Genomic DNA, 20,012 nt, shown 5'->3' with positions numbered 1-20,012 from the left:
TAATTGAGGCATTGTGGCCACATTTCTAGAGCACTTAAATCAGGAGAACTCATGTCACTCAGTCTGGGCTAGTCCTTCCTGTCTCTCCAGTTACCAAACTGAATTGGGTAGCAACAACATTGGCCCTAGCTCCATCTTCCAGAAGGAAACTTTAAGTCTGTTAAGCTTGGAACATGATTTTCTGCTGGTTTGAGCGTGTCAGACTCGCGCAGAAACTATTGTATTATCAACAAGTTCATTTTTAGGACCAGTAAGGACCCCTGAAGAAGACAATTTTGTCAAAACACGGACTGTGTTGGGTCCAAATATTTCTAGAGGTTCCGACCCTAGATGTATTTATGTGGATTACTTATTTGTTTTAATAAAGCCATCAACTTGGACATCAATTCTCCACAAGTTTTTTGTTTTTTCTGTTTGTGGTTTTTTGTGGAGTAAATAGGGTCAATTTATTTTGCTGTTTTGAATCATTGCGAATCAAACACATGCTGTCAGAAATCTATTCCAGAGAAAGGAAAATGGTAAAACCAGAGGTCATAATTTGAGGTTGAGTTGTGGTAGACTCAAGAGTAATGTTAGGAAATTCTTCTTTACGAAGAGGGTGGTTGATGCGTGGAATGCGCTTCCAAGGGAGGTAGTGGAGAAGAAAACAGTGACAGAGTTCAAACAAGCATGGGATGAACACAGAGGATCTCTAATCAGAAAATAGTGGGTATACATTGAAGGAACTAAGGCCAGTACTGGGCAGGCTTGCATGGTCTGTGTCCCATATATGGACATTCAGTTGAGGATGGGCTGGGGAGGGCTTTGACAGAGACTCCAGTAAATAGAACCTAAGCACACTGCCGAGCAGGGCTCTGGGTTTCTGGCCCAGAAATGTCTAAGGACCATTTAAATTAAATGATTAATTTATGGAGCATGTATGGTTGGGCAGACTGGATGGGCCATTCGAGTCTTTATCTGCCGTCATTTACTATGTTACTGTGTAGAAGATGGAACAGAACTACACTGTTCTAATGATGCTTTGCTAGTTCTCAGTTAAGAGGGAGATTTAAACTTGTAATTGCAATGCATAGGGCCATCTAGGGGAATGACCCATGTACATGAGCAAGTTCTTTATGGTGTACTCATGAGCTTGCACAGTATATTCAGAAAATGACATTTTGATTAAAAAAACAACAACAAGGAACTATCTAAGGGTAATTCCTTGTTATTGAAGAAAGCTTCCTTGTTGGCCAGGAAATGTATTCTTTTGCTTTGGTGGCAGGCTGAGGTGCCTAACATTACCATGTGAAGAAATGAACTATTTACAGTGTGGCCCTGGTCGTTGGAGAAAATTCAGGGCTATTTGGGCTCCCGGTGTGGGACAGCTCGTCCCATGGAGCTCGAAGTGCTCTTTTGAATTTTTGACACTGGAGTGCTGGGGAGGGGGGATGGACTCTGGTTTGTCATTGTTGCCATTGTTGGGTTCTTGTTGTCTCCGCGAAGAAACCACGCGGTAGACTCTTATCATTTTGTTCTTGATGGTTGAGAGTTGTTTTCAGCTTGTTGTCTCTTTTCTCTTGTACTGCTATCTTTTGTAACTGAACAACTTTAAAATACAATTAAAAAAAAAAAAAAAAAAAAAGCCCCAAAACACCAAGGAACAGAGATTGGCAATAACATAGAAGAGCTCTTTGAGGGGAATAGTACCTAAATTGTGAAATATGCTCCCAAATATAAAGTGTAAAAGTTATACTTTTCTAGACAAAAATAATTTTACTAAGGTGCACTAACTGATTAGCGCATACTAAATGCTAACGCATCCATAGACTAATATGCACGTGTTAGCGTTTAGCGCGCGCTAATTGGTTAGCGCATCTTAGTTAAAAAAGGGCCTTAGTTCTTCTGACAACTAAACTGATGTGACAGGGTGCTTACTAGTTATGGCTGGAATCAAAACCTTTTATGGCCAAAGCCTAAATTTTAATTGAGGAACTAAAATTTAAGGAAGTGGATTTATGGTCAGGTTTTTTTTTTATTATTATTTTAGAGGCAAAATATGTTTCCTCCAGTAGTGGCTCTTATCTTTTTGTGATAGCTGGCATTTTATCAATGTTGGTTAGGCAGTTTAAAGTGTCATATATAAATTATTTTATTTTTTTCTTCACATAACCCGCCTTGAATCAGTATCAATAGACATGGGCTGTAGGGACCGGATTCTACAACTGGCGCCAGTATCGGCCGGCGCCTCCTGAACCATGTTAATCATGTACCGGCGCTGATTGCAGAATCGCGGCCACGTGTAAAGTAGATGCTGAAAATATAGACCACGGTTTTACTGGCCTACATTTCTGGCACCTATTTTACATGAGAATCACATCCACAGGGGCTCCTATCGGCACCTAAGGTCACTTCTGGCATAAGCCACACCAACTTTGACCACAGGTGCTGATAGGTGCCTCTGTGGATGGGACACCAGTGGCCTTTTCTGCAAGTGCCTGCATTTTTTTATATTGGTTTTAAACAACACAGTCAATTACATTGTCGTTTATCACCTATTAAACCAATTAAGTTAGGTTGCGTAGGACGCCTACCACCACCTAAGTTTTGGCGTCCCTACGAGAATCAGGGCCTAAATGCAAGAAGTTCTAAAGTGTATTCTGATCCAGTGTAGATGAAAAAGATGTATAATATACATATTCACAGTTTTCCTTTTATTGGCCTAATATTATTCTAATGAAAGGTATAGAATTACCTCTCTAATGCTCATCAGTGCACCCAAAGGGCACCTGATAGGCACTATTCCATCTAAGTTGAAAGGGAGTCCTCCAACTGCATTGCTGCCAATGGAGGGGGGGGGGTGCTTCAATATTGTGTTTTCAGTTCCTAGGAACAGGCAGGTTCCTTGGAGTCCTGCAGAGCTTACTTGTCCCTCACTATTAAAAATGTGATAAAGAAACAGTGCCCCACGCTGGCAGGGCTTTAGGTGGAGGACTCCCACTCAGCTTAGAGTAGTGGTCTCAAACTCAAACCCTTTGCAGGGCCACATTTTGGATTTGGAGGGCTTCAGAAAAAATAGTTAATGTCTTATTAAAGAAACTAGCTCTTTAAGCCCGTTACATTAACGGGTGCTAGAGACACTTCCTCCCTTTCCCCTTCCCCTTGCACAGTCTCCCTCGTGATCAGGACGGGGTGGAGGGGGCTGCCGTCCGGCGGAGAGGAGCTAGGCGGCTGGAGGAGTAGCAGCAGTCGCTGCCGATCGCAGCCTCCGTCCTACCTGGATTTCCTTTTTTATCTGCATCGAGAAGGCGAACCTCAGCAGGCAGCTTTGAAGAGCAGCGGCAGTGGGAGGGAGGAGTCTCCGGAACACGCACCTCCAGCTAGCGCAGGCGCCGTGAGGTGTGACACAGAAGCACACCTCACGCCACCAGGAATCACGATTTTTGAAAAGCGCATGCGCGCTTAGCCTTTTATTATTATGGATGGCAATTTTGCATGAGGTAAAACTCTTTATAGTTTATAAATCTTTCCTTTTGGCTAAGTCTTAATAATAATATTGTAATTTATAGCTAAAGAGACATACAGTATGATTAAGAAACTGTTTTATTTTACTTTTGTGATTATGATAAACATACCAAGGATCTCAAAATAGTACTTGACAGGCTGCATGTAGCCCCTGGGCCTCAAGTTTGAGACCACTGGCTTAGAGGGAATAGTGCTGATAGGTGCCTGTTATTTAAAGAAAGGCAGGCACCTAACCATTTACACTAGTATTCTATAAAAGAAAGTATGTATGCATAAATGCACCTGATTATTTGTGCTTATGTCAGCCATAGAGCTGACAAGGGTGCCCAAGTGCTGGTGATATGCCCTTCTGTAAATATGTGGCCATTTTTATACAACTGATGCGAGTCAGACATATTTGTGCTTGCTTTTATTTTTTTTTTGGGGGGGGTCATATTTTGGATGCTTCAGTATGGAAAATGGCTGCTCATTTTGGATATTTTCAGTTCAAGAACAGCCTTCTCATATATTTTCAATCAGAAAATCTTGACATTTTTCCAGTTTGAAAAAGGCTATGAGATGAAGGGAATTTTAGGGATGTTATGAGCAGGATGTCTCTAATTCTGACTTGGACATTCTTTCAAAATGCCCCTACCTATGTACTTCTCAGGGTCATCTTTCTACTTTCCTTTGTCTAAATCAATAGTAAATACTGTCCTTTGGTTTCTGCTGCTTATTCCCTGTTATCTGACCCTTAGGTTTGGCAGACTGGCACTGCCCTAATGCTGGAATGTTTTTATGGATTAAAATTCATGGAATTAGTGATACACATCAGCTGATCATGGAAAAGGCCTTCAAGAAAGAGGTAACATTATATCTTAATTTGTCAGGAAAAAAAATTCAATTTGTACATTTGTGAGGAAAAATAATTCAGTTTGTGGAAATGTATTTTGCCTCGAAATTATGCTGTCTAAAAACTCTAGTCCACTCTGGTTCTTACACATTTGGATTACTGTAACTCACTTGGATATACAGCATTTGCAACTTATCTAGAATACCATTGTCAAGATTATTCATGGAGTCAAGATGTGGGACCATTTAACACTACTGCAAAAAAAAAAAAAAACAAAAACATTGGCTCACGATCACTCGCAGGATTACATTCAAAATATTATTACCGGTGCACACCAATCATTACACCAGTTTGCCCACTTATCTTTCCCATTTCATATAACCATATGCTGCTCCCAGAACACTATGCTCTACTACTACTACTAATATTTATCACTTATATAGCACTGAAAGGCATACATAGCGCTATACGCAACAAAATTATAAAGTTGTACCCTCCTTTCATTACATTTTTCTTGATACCATTCGTGATTCAGTTTTGGTGTTTTCAGACCCACACTTTGGAATTTACCACTTCAGTTACGTTTAGAACCCTCTTTTCAAACATTTAAAAAGAGACTCAAAGGCCCAGATTCTATAACGGTGCCGTCTGCCTTAAATGCAGCCGCTGACCATATGTCAGTCATGTAATAGTGTCGTTTATAAAATCGTGCCTTTTGGGAAAGGTGGGTGCCAGAAATGTAGGTCAGGGTTTTCAAGGCCTACATTTCTGGCACCTGCCTTTGACATAAATTACGCTTACAGAAGTGCTTTATGGAACCTAACGCCACTTTCAGCATTAGCCAAGCCTGATGGATGGGGCAGGGAGGGGTGCAGGGTGCAGAGCCCGGGAGAGAGGGGGGCTGGGTGCAGTGCCTGACAGGGGAGAGAGGGAGGGAAGGGGGCTAGGTGCAGTGCCTGGCAGGGAGGGGGCTGGGTGCAGAGCCTGGCAGGGCACTTGAATATTAAGCCACCCAACTTATATTCGAGTCAACCATTTTTCCTCATTTTGGGGGGGAAAATGGGGGTCTCAACTTATATTCAAGTATATATGGTACTAATATAGCTAAATTAATCCTTCCCCTCCCTTATCCCACCCTCAACCCAAAAACAAAAAAGAAATAGAAAAGAAATAAAAACCCTGCTATTCAAGAAATCCATCAAGACAAACTAACACCGCAGGAAGCATTTCAATCCCCTGAAGTAACCAGCTCTACTCTGTAACACTTCTGGAAATGTCCAGATAACCTCTTATGTAATCTGCCTTGAACCGCAAGGTAATGGCGGAATAAAAGTCACTAATGTAATATAATACTTAAATAAATAATGAGACCTCCCACTATACCCAATCATCCTATGGACTTACCCCATCCCAAACCAAATATTACATTATATTAGGGATTTCTATTCCGCCATTACCTTGTGGTTCAAGGCAGATTACAAAAAAGTTAAAGAGGGTGGATTACAAAAAGATAACTGGTCCTTAATAGGGAATTATAGGGTAGAGAACCCCCTCCAAAACTCCCCTACCGATCTTTCCTTTTCCCTCCATCACGTCCTCCTCCCTAAATACAGTGCATAACATAATAAAGGAGAGAGAATTACATGCAGCTTCTGAGCTGTAGCTCATTTGATTACATTTGTGGTTTCATCAATAAAAGAGATTCTGTTACATCTCCTCCGGAGTCCGTACGTATGATGATCAATCCGTTCCCGCAAACTGGACTTGCAGAAGTGAGAACACATAGCTTTGAGCATCTCCCACATAGAGACAGAGCACAGTGCCTCCTCCAGCTTTTCTTCTGCAAGCGAACCATGCAGAGGTGTTTCGGATCTGAGGCAAATCTTGGAACTGCAGGCTCTTTCCTGTAGAGAGCCCTTCCTTAGAATTACGGATAAGAGTGTCACCCTTCATGCTGTCCTCTCCTTCCTTCCGAAGGTGATGTCCGAATTACATGTCAACCAGGAGGTTCGTCTGCCTGCTTATCAATCTACAGGCTCAGACAAGCAGGATCCAGTGTTGAAGAAACTGGACTGGATATAACAGAATGTAAGATTAGGTTCTTGTAAGGATATGGCCCAATAGTACAGCAGAGGTCCTGGGTCCAATACCCTTAGAGGATCAGTGGGAAGTGAAATCAATGACAATGACAGCCAAGAGTGATTTCATAAAATATATTGTGTAGAAATAGGCTTAATATAACAGAGATGAAATACTTAGAAGAAAGATATATAATATAAATGCTTGGTTACTAATGTATAGAAAGATATTTTGTAAGAGAGCTGTTTCTGTGTGTGTGGAGGAAAACATATGGCTTTTCTAGAACAGAGAGAGACTGTGGTTTATCTGCATAAATGTGTGTGTGTCATAGGCCTGAATAATGGGTATATTGGTATGAATAGGCAGAAAGGGAGAAAGAAGCAAAGAGAGAATTCAGCAAGAGAGGCAAAGAGAGAATTCGGCAAGAGAGGAGGAAGCCAGAGAGGGAAATAAGCCAGAATCCAGAACAAGAAAGAGAGAGGGAAAATTTTTGTGTTTATGTGTGGAAAGCTGAAGATAGAAAGAAGGGGACTGGAAAAAGAAAACAAGAGGGTTCAGAGCATCCAGAGAGGGGGGGTCAAGAGAAGAGGCTTTTATAGGATGGAATCTTATTCTTAAAATAGAATCTATTGTATTTTCCAATATCTTTCTGTTCATAATTTGTTAACTGTTTGAAACAATGGTAAGCTTAATTGATAAGGAAGGTGTGACAAAGGAATGATAGATGGAATTAGTCTGTCTGGCTTCTTTGTCCCATTCAAGTAGCATAACTTCTTGATAAACAATCCAGTCTGGCTGGGTTCTTAATTTATGTGGATTCTGTGCAGATCTGACATGCCCCGGATCAGATCTGTTTAATATAATTTCCCATAGGCCTTTGCTGACATTGGTTAGGCCAATAGAAAATGCTGACAGCTAGGCTTCCAGTTCTTAACTGAATAATCTTTCTGTTAATCTCCTCCACAGTCTGTACAGCCCACCCTCAGTATATTCTATTTTACCTGCTTTTCTGCCTCAGATATTTCTAGATTCTAGGCTTGGACTTCTTATCCTGTCAGTCATACTTCTAATCACAAAGAGATCTTGTGTATTCCTCAGCCTCTGGCTCCCTTAATGTTAGTATCAGTTGCACACAGCGGGTTGTTTCTCTATAGTTGTTTTAAATTACTATGCATTCTTGTTCTAGTTCTTCTTTTCTAAGTTACAGAGCAGAACAGAATTGTGTACTGTATGCAGGGAATTTCCCTGTGCCCCTCCTTCTTTGTATTCAGTTCCAGTTGAGCTCAATTGCTTTGGAATGTAACTGGTGGAGGCACTGTGCTCTGCCTCTATGTGGGAGATGCTCAAAGCTATAAGTGTTCTCACTTCTGCAAGTCCAGTTCGCGGGAACAGATTGATCACCATATGTACAGACTCTGGAGGAGATTCTCGAGGCCTCTGGAGGAGATTCTCGAGGCCTCTACCTACCTCAAACTTTAGAAAACTCCTCAAAACATACCTATTCCGCGAACAGGACCCTTAACCCTCACTCCCCTGCAATAAGCCAACTCCCGCCCTCCCCCCCCCCCCCGTGCTTCTCTCTCCCTCCCTCTTCCCGGCCAATCCAACCTGTCGCTGCCTGTAACTCGGATAAAATTCTGCTAAAATGTACCAACATTTCCTTCCTCGTTGCTTGTAATTCTGACAAAATGTTGTAAATCCGTGTGCAGATCGGATCCTAATTAATTGATGTGAACCGCCTAGAACTCACTGGGTATGGCGGTATACAAGAACATAATAATAATAATAATAATAACAGAAAGACAATTATCCAGGTTAGAACCTAATCTTACATTTGGCAAAAAGCAAAAATGTAATACAACAAAAGTTCATTCAAATGTCCAGATGGAATCTATAGGCACAATAAAGAGTTTTGGCAGTAACACCCAAGATGTTGGAGCCATTCAAGATGCAGAAAGATTAGGTTCATCATTCCAGATTACCCCCATGCCAGTTCCACAGATGTCATCAGGACAGTTGAGTTCAACCTCCCTCTTGGTTCTACAAGTATCTCCATGTTTAGAAAGCCAGCCCTCAACCCTGGGATCTCCTGGTGCAATTTTCCATCAGCACAGCTCAAATCATGAGACTCAGGGAAAATCAGAAGCCCCATTTGCTAAATTTCCTACACAGGCACCAGCAGCCTAGTGCAGTCAGGTACTCCATGTAGTTTCCACCTCAGCTAGAGAGGCTGTTCCTTCTCTAATCCCCACAGTAAGGTCATCCTTCAGCAAGCACAGAGCAAAGCCAAGAACTGAAGGCCCCTGAGGAGGACCTCTGATTTTGGCTTTGTTTCTCCATAGCACAGAAGCACCACAGGGAACCTAAAAGCCTTAATACAGAGCTCTTCTCAGTGTCTCCACCTTTCAATATATCTGGGAATGAATTTTAAGATGTTTGATTTTGCAGTATTTTACCTCAGTTGCATCATAGAATGGATTACTGCAGTGAAGAATCTTCTCCTTTTGGTGTATTTGATTATTGTATTTATTGCTTGATGTAAACCCCTTTGGATCTAACGAAGGCTATAGTAAAGTCTGACATATCATAACATTTTAGCCACTGAGGAGGGAGTTCATCAAACAGTATTAGAGCTGTAATGTATGTTAATGAAATCAGCATGCGCGAAATGCTAATGCTAGCGAAATGCTAGGTATAAAATGGGCTTCTTGGCAATTTAGGCCCTGATTCTATAACGTCCGCCTAAAGTTAGGTGCCAACATCAGCACCTATCTTAATCGATCAATAGGCTTCATCGGTGCTAATATTGGCACTCAACACCTCATAGTTGGCTTTAATTGGACTTAATTAAAAATTAGGCACTTAATTTTAATAAATCGATTCTATAAAAAGGCGCTTAGCCCAAAGCCCTACACTAAAAGTGGATATGGTTAGGGAGTGGATCGCAGGCATGTTATCAAGTTAGGCGCCTCTTTGTCAATTAGGTACTGTTAGGCTCCGATATAGGCACCTACCTTTAGGCGAAGAAAACCCTACATTTCTGGTGCCTACCTTCCACAAGAATCACGTTTAAAGAAATGCCTGAGGATGCCTAAGGCCACTTCCGGTGTTAACCGCACCTACTGTGGCCATAGGCACCTCTTTAGTCAGGACAAAAGTGCCATTTTTGGAGGCGCCTAAGGGCGCCTTCACTTTTTTTAATGACCTTGTAATTGGGTTTTTTTGTTTTGTTTTGTTTTTTATTGATTATCAATTAGTTACACACAAAGAATTAACTTTGAAAAGAAAATTAGAAATAGTACAATCAATCAATTCCACTGAATTAGAACAAACAAAATTCAACTTGATATATAGTCCACAATTGGGAGAACAAATAAGAAAATATTTGTTCTTTATTTCCTTGTAATTGTTTTTTTGATCAGCACAGTCAAGTACTGTGCCGATTGACTCAATTAAAACAACTAAGTAAGGTGGTGGTAGGGGATCTACCGCCACCTAACTAATGGCGCCGTTTATAGACTTTGTTCCTCAAGGCCTTAGGGCCAGATTCTATAAATGGTGCCAAGTGGTGCCTATATTGTAGGCGCCACTTGACACGGTTGTCGATCCCAAAAATGGCTCCGTTTATAGAATCATGCCTAGCAGCACCTAAGTGGACATAGGCATAGCTAGGCATCCTAGACATAAGCGCCGCTCCATTAGGTGGTACCTATGTTGGATGCCTAAGTCAACCATGCCTATTCTCCGTCCATAACCACGCCTACTTTTAAACATAAGCATCCTTAGGCATAGAAGGTTGCCTCAACTTAGACATCGCTAGATGTCCTAAAGATATGGTGCCCGAACTCCTAAATGGATTGATTAATGTTTATTTTTGATTGGCTGAAAACTGGCATGGTCAATTACCATGCCAATTAAGCTAATTAAAAAATAAAAATTGAAGTCAGATCCTGAAATTAGACATCGCTAGGTGGCTGCAATTAGGGTGCCTAGCGGTGCCTAATATAGGCAACCGTTTATAGAATTCCTCAGTAGTGCGCACTAATTCCATTAATGCACTAATGCTGCTTGATGAATTCCACTTTAAGGAAGAACTTTAATACAGCAATAGATTTATAGTGCCAGTTTTCCGTGCTGGTATGTTTAAAATCAGATATTACAAAGTGCTTATGTCCTCAATTATTCACAAGGGTTTAACCGGACAGGAGAAGTTTCTACCCAGTTAAACTCCACTGAGCAGGCCAATATATCCAGCAGCATTTAAGTGGGTAATACCGTTGATTATTGCCTCTGACTGTCCAGTTACTGCTAGGGCACTAATGGGTTAAGTAAGAGGAATAAAGGTCACTAATAGGTTAAGTAAGAGGATAAAGGTCAGACAGCAAAAAGACTACCCTAACTCTGAGTATCTGTCAAGTTAACTGGGCACCAGTCTGAATACTGACCAGTTAAATTTTGGCCTGGCATTGAATATCTGGGCTTAATTCATCCCGCAACAATCGGCAGTGGCTTAAAAATTGCTGACCACTGTGGGCTGAATATTTACCCCACAGTGGTGCAGGTTGAAAGAGAACCTTAAGGCCATTGAGTCCAACTTATTTCTCATTACCCAACAGCTCTCTGAGTGGTAATTCAGGGAAAATCAGGAAACACTGAGTAGCCAGTTTGCTGGCACTAAAAAAGTTATTTTTTTTCATTGGAAATGATTGCCTTGACTTGCCTGTGTTGACAAAACGTCCAGGAATGTGTCCACTCTTTGAGTAAATTCTCTCTTTTGTTGGTAGAATCTATTTCTTCTAAATCTTGAAGGTGCCTCTTTGCTTTACTTGTTCTCCTGCCAATAAAAAAAAAAAAACAACAACATGATCTAACATGAAAGCCATCTTTCTCTTTAGGTGCTATTTGTCCCTGGAAAAGCATTTAACATTGAAAGTTCAGAACCCTCCCCTTACATAAGAGCCTCTTTCTCTGTTCCCTCTCCAGAGCAAATTGATCAGGTGAGTACTAAACACCTTCCTGTCGTTATGTCTGATTTATAATTCATGTTGTAATAATTTTATTTACGCTTCCAGCAATAACATTATACACTGAATTTGGCTTACGAAGCATTAATAATATGAAGAAATGTACAAGAATAGCGTAGAATTGTAAAATCAGCTTCAATGCAGGGTTTCCTGTATGCATATTTAACTCTGGAGTAGTTTCACATAATGGATCAAACAATCAGTGGTAAAATAACCCAACTTATTGCAGCCCAGTCTGATAACGTTCCCCTTGAGTGTGTATTTTCCAGCTAATTAGGAGCTCTTTGAGGGTACAAAATAAACAGTGTTTATTGGTGTTTTCATACCACAGGTACTAATGCTGAGTTACCTTTACCATAGAATTAAATATGTACATTTTTGTCACTTAGGAATCATTAGCATGAAAGAGGCAAGGGAGACAAGGGAAAGGCCTAGATTCACTAACCTTCCTTTTCGTGTCCGATCCATGGGCGATTGCAGGCAGGCCGACGAATTCGTTAAAGGCCAGCATGCAAATGGGGGGTGATTGGAGGAACACCCCCCACCGACCACATGGATCGCTAATGAGCGATCCTGAAACATGCGCAGACCATCTTCTTTGTCTGTAGATGGCCTCACATGCTTACAGAGCTGCTTTTTTACTTTTTGTACACTGCGCGAGCCCGTAGTTTTAACCTGCTTTAAACCCATGGGTTAAAACCACGGGCTCGCACTTCAGGGAAGGGCAGGCAAGTCGGGGCTGAGCAGAGCTGGAAAGTCGGGGCAGAAAGCATGGCAGCAAAGAGCAGGGCAGTCGGAAAGGACCTGAGCAACTGGTCCCCACCAGTCGCTTCTTTTTGGATCAGCCTTCCCAGTCAGTGTTCCTGGAAAAGTTTAGTGAGTCGCGTTCTTCCTACTTTGCATGCTGTTTACCCTCATTTGCATGTGTGGATCAGAATCGGACCGGCCACGAGGTTAGTGAATCAGGTCTGGGTCGCAAACCGATCGGTACATGATTGGTTTGCTTAGTGATAGCCCAAAGTGAACTAGGGGAAGTGGTTATCCAAGACAATGTTTCCCAACCCTGTCCTGGAGGACCACCAGCCAGTCAGGTTTTTGGCATAACCCTAATGAATATGCATGAGAGAGATTTGCATATAATGGAGGTGAAAGGCATGCAAATCTGCTCCATGCATATTCATTAGGGCTATCCTGAAAACCTGACTGGCTGGTGGTCCTCTAGGACAGGGTTGGGAACCACTGATCCAAGAAATACCTATTTAAGGCCCTCTTTTATTGGCCCAGGGCGCTAAATCCTCCGATGCTGCTCTGACGCTTACAAGAATTCTATGAGTATTGGAGCATTTAGCGCTCCAGGCCACAGTAGAAATCTCTACCATGGCTTAGTAAAAGGGAGGAGGTAAGTTTTTTGCACTTGAGTGTTTGATCAGTTAAACCTAAAATCTGAAGCATTAACTATACAGTGGTACCTCGGTTTACGAGTGCACCGGTTTGCGAGTGTTTTGCCGCGAACCGGCACCCTCCCCCCTGCGATCTGGTACCCCCCACCGCCATCCGGCACCCCCCGCCACCATCGGGCACCCCCCCACGTCGCGACCTGAGGTCCCCCCAACCCACCCGAACCCTCTTCTTACTTTGATGTAGCCTCCGCACCGGCACTAGCATGTCCTGTGCTGGTGCCGGTGCCCGAAGATCTGCTTCCTGTGCTGGGCCTTGAGCATGTGCGCATGCTCAAGGCCTGAGAGTTCATGTTCGACGTGAGAGTTCACGTTCGACGGATGGGTTGGGGGGACCTCAGGTCGCGGCGGGGGGGTGCCGGATCACGGGGGGGAGGGTACCGGCTTGCGGGGGGGCCTTCGGGGGGAGCAATGCCGGTTCTCATGGGGGGGGGAGCAGTGCTGTTGGCCTCGGAGGGGGAGGAGTGGAGGGTGGGAACCTATGGGGAAACTCGCTTTGATAAACGAGCATTTTGGGTTATGAGCATGCTCCTGTATTAAAAATAACTTAAGTATCAGATCTGCAAATTTCAGAGCCACATAAATGTACAGATTTGATCTGCTAAATATAAAGAGGAACTGGAGTAAAAACGAAATTGCTTTCTGGCTGATGATAGAAGCATGGGGAGGGAGACAGTGAGTGATCTAAGCTCCCCTCCATATCTCCGGTGCAAATCTTTGTTCTATGGCTTCCGAGGCCTTTTCCCTCTTGCATCTGCCATAAGTTCAGCATTTTGAGTGTCTGTGTTTAGGGGGTTTAGCAATAGTGGATATATGCAACCAGCAATATTGTATAACTGGATGTTGGATTAGTTTGTTTTTCAGATTTGATCTGCGTCATATTTGCTTATACTATAGAAGAGATTGAAGCTGACTGGAGGGATTGTACAAAATTTTTGTCCACCTTCAGTTTTAGATCTAGCACTAAGAGGCTTTGAGTAGGTGATCAGCCTACATGAGAACTTCCTAAAGGGAAAATAAGCATTTATTAATATTATGTAAACCCTGGCCTCCTATGGTACCTTATGGCTGATTATGTGCACAGGAGGCAGGCCAGAAGAACACTTTCAGATAAAAAGAGAGCAAATAGGACAACTAGAAATTCCCCTTTTACCAGTATATTCAGGATTCTGGGACACTGGTCCCCAGAGTTATATGTTTAGAGGTAACCAGTTGCTTAGAAAAATGTTCTGCTGGCTCCCACAAAACTATTAAGCAGAGAGAAAGAGGCTGTTTCTCCCTCCTCCAAACTGCTCCCTTCCCTTTCTCACTCCAACTGCTTTCTGGCTTTCTCTACACAGTTCTCAGGTTGAACAAACTCTGAATCTTTTAAAAGAGCCAATAGTAGCTCTGCTCTGTGCAGTGGGAGGAGTCCGCAAAGTGTGCATGATAGCCTCCCCGTTGTCATGACATCATGACAATCAATGGATGGTGATCGATTAAAATTGAACATTCAGAAAACGAAAGTTATGTGCTTTCGAAGGACAAAAGGGAGTGACATTTCAGATTCAGTTCAGCTCCTAGATACATCCATAAGGATCCCAGTAGAGGGCAAATATTTGGGTGTCCTGATGGATTCTTGTTTGACATTTAGAAGCCGTGTAAAGGCAATGATACAAAATATGTTTTTTAAATTGCACCTCTTGAGTGAACTTAGGCCGTATTTGAGGGGCAGCACTTTTAAGATCATTTTGCAAACCGTGGTTTTGTCGTGTTTTGACTACTGTTGTTTGGTTCTTTTGGGCTTACCTGCATTGACATTAAGTGCTTTGCAGGTTGTACAAAATTCAGTTGTCAGGACACTATTTACGTAGATTAGGGAGGAACGAACATGTGACAGAATACTACGTGAAGTTATATAGATTCAAAAACTTCCCATAGGAACAAAAATAGTATACACCAGGGGTGCCCAACGCGTCGATCACGATCGACAGGTCGTTCGCTCAGGCGACCCCAGTCGATCGCACAGCAGGTTCCCTTCTTCCCTTCTCTTTTTTTCCCCTCCTGACTGGCCCGCCTCTTAAAGAACGCTGGCCAATCAGAGTGCTGGAAGGGCGGGGTGAAGGGCGGTGGGGGACGGAGCTCAGCGCATCACAAGAAATAGAAGCGCCTGTAATGAATGAGGTAAGAGCGAGGCCTAATGCTGCCCGATATACAATTTTAAAAACCCCAAAATCGGCCTCCCAATCAGTGGCGTACCGAGGTGGGGCGGTCCGCCCCCGCCCCGGGTGCACGGCTTGGAGGGATGCAAAGCCGTCCGGGTCCTCCTGCCCTTCCTTTCCACCGGTCTGCGCACGGGGATCGCACCCGCTGCCCAAATGGTGCTGTTGGTTATCGCGAGACTCGCGGGAGTTGACGGCACCATTCGAGCGTCGGCGCGGGACCAGGCAGGCGCAAGCCCCGAGCGCGGACCGGGGGAAAAGAAAGGCAGGATGACCCGGACCTGGCCGGCTGTGCACCCCTCCAAGCCGTGCACCCGGGCGGATCGTCCCCCTTCTAAATCCATTGTACTTGTCTTTTATTCAGTTTCACTAATGAGCATTGTGACAGGCAGTTCTTATGGGGCAGTTCTTGGAAGTATTTCTTTGTTTTTCTGTGCCTAAGTATTCTATTAATTTAACTTCCTTATTCCTGTTGGGATCTCCAAAGGGGACGAATGGGAGACGGCCGGTGGCAGGTGGTACTTTAGCAATTCTTACAGGTTGCCATAGGCCTCAGGAGCTGTCTTCCCTCTGCCATGGTCCTGCCCCTCCTCTAAGTCAGAGACAGGCTTGGGGCAGAGGGAAGACAGCTCCTGAGGCCTATGGCAACCTGCAAGGATCGCTAAAGTACCAGTGATCCTCTCTGCAGACTGCTCCCTGCTGGAATTAGGTAAATGGATGTGGGGAGGGTAGGCCTTCGGGGGGGGGGAGTGCAGTCCTTCAAGGGGTAGTGCAGGTTTTCAGGGGGGGAGTCAACCTTTGAGGGGGAATGTGCAGACCTTCAGGGGGGGTCAGGCCTTCGGGGGAGGGGGGCTGTATAATAAAAAAATATTTGAACATAAATACAAAGTACACTCGGTGTGTGTGTGTATGTATATATATATATATATATATATATATATATATGTATATATATATATATATATATATATAAATATATATATGTTTAGCATTTTTATTGTTGGTAGATCATTTTGACTTGGTCATTTTAAAAGTAGCTCGCAAGCCCAAAAAGTGTGGGCACCCCTGGTATACACTAACATGAGTGGTTTAGCAGCAGGTGTGCTTGGGAGCACTGCCTCACTGAGGTTGCAGTTTAGCCACCTTATGGCAGGTGGCACTAATCTGCCATGTCAGAGGGGTGAGGCTCAGGCCAGGAAGTAGTTAAATGCCCTGGAACAAAGTGGGTCAGAGAAGCCCCAAGAGAAGAGGTCTCCAGGAGGAGCCTGAGCTTGCATATTCTCCCAAAGAGTTCTGGCAGGGGAATTCAGGGAAGAGGATGGCCCTAGCTCAGATCCTTGCATTCCTGTGTGATAAGAAGTCTTAAGTCTTTGCCTCCAGGGATTCCAGGGTTGTGTAATCACAAGTGAAGTAGGCAAATTTTCCCTTTGCTATTTGAACTGTGGTTATGATAAAGGAAGTTATTGCATATTGAGGAATGCAACCAGGCCAGGGCAGGCTACTGGGGCTGTCTTTGAGAGATGTTATTGGAAGTACCAATCCTGTATTCAATCCAAAAAAATGAATCCTGTATCATAAAAGGCACCACAATCAATAAACTTTCAATGTATGTATTCAATTTTCTTTACCATTTTCCCAGGGGAGCACAGAACAGGTTACATGAATTTTTCCCTGTCTGTCCTGGTGGGCTCACAATCTATCTAATGTACCTGGAGCAATGGGGGGATTAAGTGACTTGCCCAGGGTCACAAGGAGCAAGCGTGGGTTTGAACCCACAACCTCAGGGTGCTGACGCTGTAGCTTTAACCACTGCGGCACACTGCTTCTGCTTCAAATGGTGGTTAGAACTACTATCTCAGCACCCTGGGGTTGCATTTGATCCCAGCCTGCCCCTTTTGACTCTTGGCAAATCATTTAATCCCTCCATTGCCCCAGGTACCAAAGTTTGGTTGTGAGCCTGCTGGGACAGATAGGGAAAATACTAAAAAGTACCTGATTACTATTCCGTGTATTGTAAACTGCTTTTGGTAAATCCCATCCCATTAAATAAATAAAGGGAAGACCATCAGTGTGACGGCCTTAAATGGCAGTCTGTCCAACCATTAGCTGCTTTAAAGTGATCAATGATATAAACTCAGTAGCTGCGCTCTTATTTAACTCCAGTGTAGAGAATGACAAGGAAACAAATTTTTCCCCATTCCCGCAGGAACTCATTTTCCTGTCCCATCAAGGCGAGTTCTTTTCCTGTCCCTGCCCCATTCCTGCAAGCTCTGTCCTGATCTGCACAAGCCTCAAACACTTTAAAATCATAAGTAGCCAACATTCTAGAGCTCAGATTGTGATGTCATAATGCCTCATTCCACCAATGCCTAAGCTCCGTCCTGATCTGAACAAGCCTCAAACACTTTAAAATCATAAGTAGCAATATTCTAGAGCTCAGATTGTGATGTCATAATGCCTCATTCCACCAATGCCTAAGCTCCGTCCTCATCTGCACAAGCCTCAAATACTTTATAATCATAAGTGTCCGAGGCTTGTGTAGTTAAGGCAGAGCTTGCAGGAATGGGACAGGGACTGTGACAAAAACTTGCGGGGACGGGACAGGAAAATTGAGTTCCTGCAGGGACAGGGACAGATTTGTCCCCGTGGTCATTCTCTACTCCAGTGTACACCATCGAATAATCAAATCAGAGTGATCGGTGTCAACCCAGGGCCCAATTCTGTAAAGTGCACCTAAAAATGGGGGGGGGGGTTTATGCCTAAATCCCGGCATCTAATTCCCAAAGAGGCGCCTAACTTGAAAACAAGCTCATGATCCACCCCCTAACCACATCCACTTTTAGATGGACTAGGTACTTTTTATAGAATCGTGTTTTTCGAATTTGGTGTCTTAACTTTCAATTAAATCCAATTAACACCAGTTATGAGATGTTAAGTGCGGATTAAACCTATTAATCAATTAAATTAGGTATCTACATTGGCCAGGTGCGCCTAACTTTAGGTGGACCATAGAATTTGCCAACAGCTGTCCCTAAAGAATCTGTAATTGAAAAAGCCCACCAAAAAAAAACACTTTAAAATATATAACAGTCTTCGGTGTAACACTTTTATTTCTCTTTCAATCCAATGATTGGCGGCTTTCTAATGGCACAGATCATTGGTCTAATGTTTTTAAAACAGATTTGACCTCTGATCTGCCGCTGTGACCATAACAATGTCATTGCTGTGTTTTACCTAAATTTGATTGGATGATAGCACTAAAAGAGTAAAGAAGGGAATGTTGTTACTAGATGAGAAATTTTCACGCCTGTTCTTTAATGCTGAATGTCGCTCTCCCTAATGACTTTCTTTTTGGTTCTATTTTTATGTAATAGGGTTTGCAACGGTTAGCTATGGTCATCAAAGAATCTGTATGATGAACAGATGAACTGAAACGTCAACAGTGCTCAACAGAAAACCACCACTCGCCCTAGTATTTTGATTGTACTGTAGAATGACTGTGGGGTTTTTTTTGTTTTTTAATGTGTATTCTGAACAGTGAATGGGACTGTCTTCACTTCACATGAAAATCAAGCCTCTAGTCCAAGTAGATTTTTTTTTTTTTTCTTTCTTTTTTCATTGGAATTGAAATTTGTGTAAACCAATTCTGGTGTACTAATATAAACTAGAGTATGTCACGGAGACAAATTTGTCCCCCGTCTCTGCAGGAACTCAATTTCCCCCGTCCCGTCCCCGTGAGTTTTGTCACAGTCCATGTTCCTGCCCCATTCCTACAAGCTCTGCCTTAACCGCACAAGCATCGGACACTTATGATTTTAAAGTGTTTGTGGCTTGTACAGATGAGGACAGGATGGGGCAGGGAGATGAAAAAAAAACTCGCAGGGACGGGGAAAAATTTGTCCCCGTGTCATTCTCTAATATAAACAAATCAGGTGTGTTCTGCTTAGAAAGGTGTTATGGACTAGAAAAAAGCTGTATTACTTACGTACCCCATTTGGGTGTTCTAGCTTTTTCAGATACTCATATATATTCCTTCTGTTTGAGGGATTATAAAGTCAGCTATGATTGTCTGATTCAAATCCAAAGTGTCTTATTTAATGAGCATTCATTTATTAAAATATATATCTAGCATTAAACAATGCTGGAAGGATGCTAAGCCTGTATTGCCTTCTGGCATTATCTGAGGGGGGGGGAGTTTGGGTGAGTTCAGGAGGGGCAGTTAGATGGGAAGGAACCTAAGGCATTTGAGTTTTGTTCTAAATATCAGTCGAGAAAGATTGGTAGGGAAGATGTTTGGGTACCTTGGTTTGTTTGGGTTTTATTTTTATTATTAGGGGAACTTTTTCTGAGAGGAGGGTCCTCTGAGGCCCTGGCAGCCTGCTGTGCAGGTTTTATTTCCAGCTGGGAGGGAGAGAAGATCTCACTACATCCATGTGGCTGTTGTGCCACCTGGGGGCAGGAAAGAGACCATAAGCACTACCATCCTACCATTGTACAGGTAGTGTGTGAACCTTTTCACTGTGGCACAGGACACCGTGTCAAAGCTCTACCCCCCTTTATTTTTTTCAGCTCATCCTCACAAAGGAGCTCAGAACGGGTTACAAATCAGATACTCAAGCATTTTCCCTATCTGTCCCAGTGGACTCACAGTCTATCTAATGTACCTGGGGCAGTAGAGGATTAAGTGACTTGCCCAGGGTCAGAAGGAGCAGCACGGGGTTTGAGGGAATGGAGGGAGAGATGTGGCATGGTGCTGGAGAGGGGTGATAGAAGGAGAAATGTTGGGCATGGGGCTGTTGGGCAGGGACAAAAGATGCTGCACATGGTCCGGGGGATGAGAGAAGGAAAAATGTTGGATGTGGCAGTAGAAGGGATGAGAGAGATGCACTCTGGATCCCTCTCTCTCTTTCCCAGC

General features: G+C 43.2%; 1 protein-coding gene across 4 annotated transcripts in view; it reads left to right on the top strand.

The window, feature by feature from the left end:
* Positions 1-18,899, top strand: part of AADAT (aminoadipate aminotransferase) — a 79,848-nt gene extending 60,949 nt beyond the window's left edge. For all 4 annotated transcript variants that reach the window (XM_033942446.1, XM_033942474.1, XM_033942464.1 and 1 more), the window contains exons 12-14: positions 4,242-4,348; positions 11,311-11,412; positions 18,472-18,899. In XM_033942446.1, coding sequence (XP_033798337.1) covers positions 4,242-4,348; positions 11,311-11,412; positions 18,472-18,513 — 251 coding nt within the window. In that variant the 3' untranslated portion in view covers positions 18,514-18,899. The remainder of the gene's footprint in view (positions 1-4,241; positions 4,349-11,310; positions 11,413-18,471) is intronic.
* The last annotated feature ends 1,113 nt before the right edge of the window (positions 18,900-20,012 follow it).

Source organism: Geotrypetes seraphini, chromosome 1 (assembly GCF_902459505.1).
Source record: "Geotrypetes seraphini chromosome 1, aGeoSer1.1, whole genome shotgun sequence".
In the NCBI taxonomy this organism is placed as follows: Eukaryota; Metazoa; Chordata; class Amphibia; order Gymnophiona; family Dermophiidae; genus Geotrypetes; species Geotrypetes seraphini.
This window is presented reverse-complemented; position numbering and strand designations above follow the sequence as displayed.